The following is a 1,171-nucleotide window of genomic DNA, read 5'->3' as shown; positions in this document are numbered from 1 at the left end:
CCGGAATCAATTATTCAGCGGCAATAAACCAGACGCTACGATCCAGGAAGGACAAGGCTGTTCCCCCCCTCTGTCAGAGTTTTGCCACCAAAAAACCATTGGGAACTGACACCCCCCAGAGCTGGTACCACGGAACGGTCAGACCACGCTCCTGGTACCTGCCCCAGCCACTCTCAGCAAGGTCAGGCTTTGGAACGCTGCCCTGAGGAGCGGACTCCTCCTCTCCACGCCACCGACACTGTCGCCCTTCCCGTCCCAGCTCACCCATGAAGTTGTAGTTCCAGGAGCCTTGCGCTGGGACCATGAAGAAGCCGAGGAAGCGATCCGACAGCAGCATCTGCACCCTCTCGTAATGGGAGGGCAGGTAGCCCTTGGGGTTGTTCCCCTTGTCCGTGTTCTGCCGGCCCCACTCGTAGCCGCTCGGGGTCAGTTTGTAGGCTGTCAGCGTGCAGGAGCCTGGCGTAAAACTGGGGGAAAGGAGAGATGGGGCAAGTCAGGCTCATCTGGGGTGAAGGAGGGAAACCAGCGATGAGCAAAGACTCCCCTTCTGCCCCATTTTTTTGTTGGAGACCTCGGCGTGTTCCCATCGCCGCGCGCACGGCCCCCTTTGGCAGTGGGGGCACACAGGAGCCTCCCGCCTCTCACCTGCAGGTGATGATGATGGTCTTCTCCCCATCCCAGGAGGGGTTGTCAGCCATGACCTTGGCATGGGTGGTGACATCCTGTGGCGAGAGCTGAGGGGACTCGTTTGGTTGGGTGTGGATCCAGCCCAGAGGTTCCATTTCCTGTGCCCCCCGCCTCTCACCTGCAGGTTATGATGATGGTCTTCTCCCCATCCCAGGAGGGGTTGTCAGCCATGACCTTGGCATGGGTGGTGACATCCTGTGGCGAGAGCTGAGGGGACTCGTTTGGTTGGGTGTGGATCCAGCCCAGAGGTTCCATTTCCTAACAAAAAGAGTGTTTGAGAGAGAAACCAATGACATGTAGACCCAAGGCTCCCCTCCACCCGACCCCGGACGGGGCTTCAGGCCGAGCCCTTCCAGTCCCGCATCTACCACCCACCACGGGAAGCTGCCCCACCACCTCAGGTCCCCGTTACCAGAGATCTTCCCCCCACAGCGGCAGCAGCTCAGCTCACCTTGAGATACTCGTGCTGCGGCAGCCGCCCCGG

At 60.3% G+C, this 1,171-nt stretch overlaps 1 protein-coding gene across 1 annotated transcript in view; it reads right to left on the bottom strand.

Annotated features, from left to right (window-relative positions):
- Positions 1 to 1,171, bottom strand: part of PRPF8 (pre-mRNA processing factor 8) — a gene marked incomplete at its 5' end in the record, with an annotated part of 18,323 nt that overhangs the window by 646 nt on the left and 16,506 nt on the right. The window contains 2 exons of the mRNA XM_010135582.1: positions 265 to 467; positions 806 to 945. Coding sequence (XP_010133884.1) covers positions 265 to 467; positions 806 to 945 — 343 coding nt within the window. The remainder of the gene's footprint in view (positions 1 to 264; positions 468 to 805; positions 946 to 1,171) is intronic.

This window comes from Buceros rhinoceros, unplaced genomic scaffold (genome assembly GCF_000710305.1).
Source record: "Buceros rhinoceros silvestris isolate BGI_N320 unplaced genomic scaffold, ASM71030v1 scaffold7940, whole genome shotgun sequence".
Lineage (NCBI taxonomy): Eukaryota > Metazoa > Chordata > Aves > Bucerotiformes > Bucerotidae > Buceros > Buceros rhinoceros.
The sequence above is the reverse complement of the archived record's forward strand: the minus strand, read 5'-3'. Positions and strand labels throughout refer to the sequence as shown.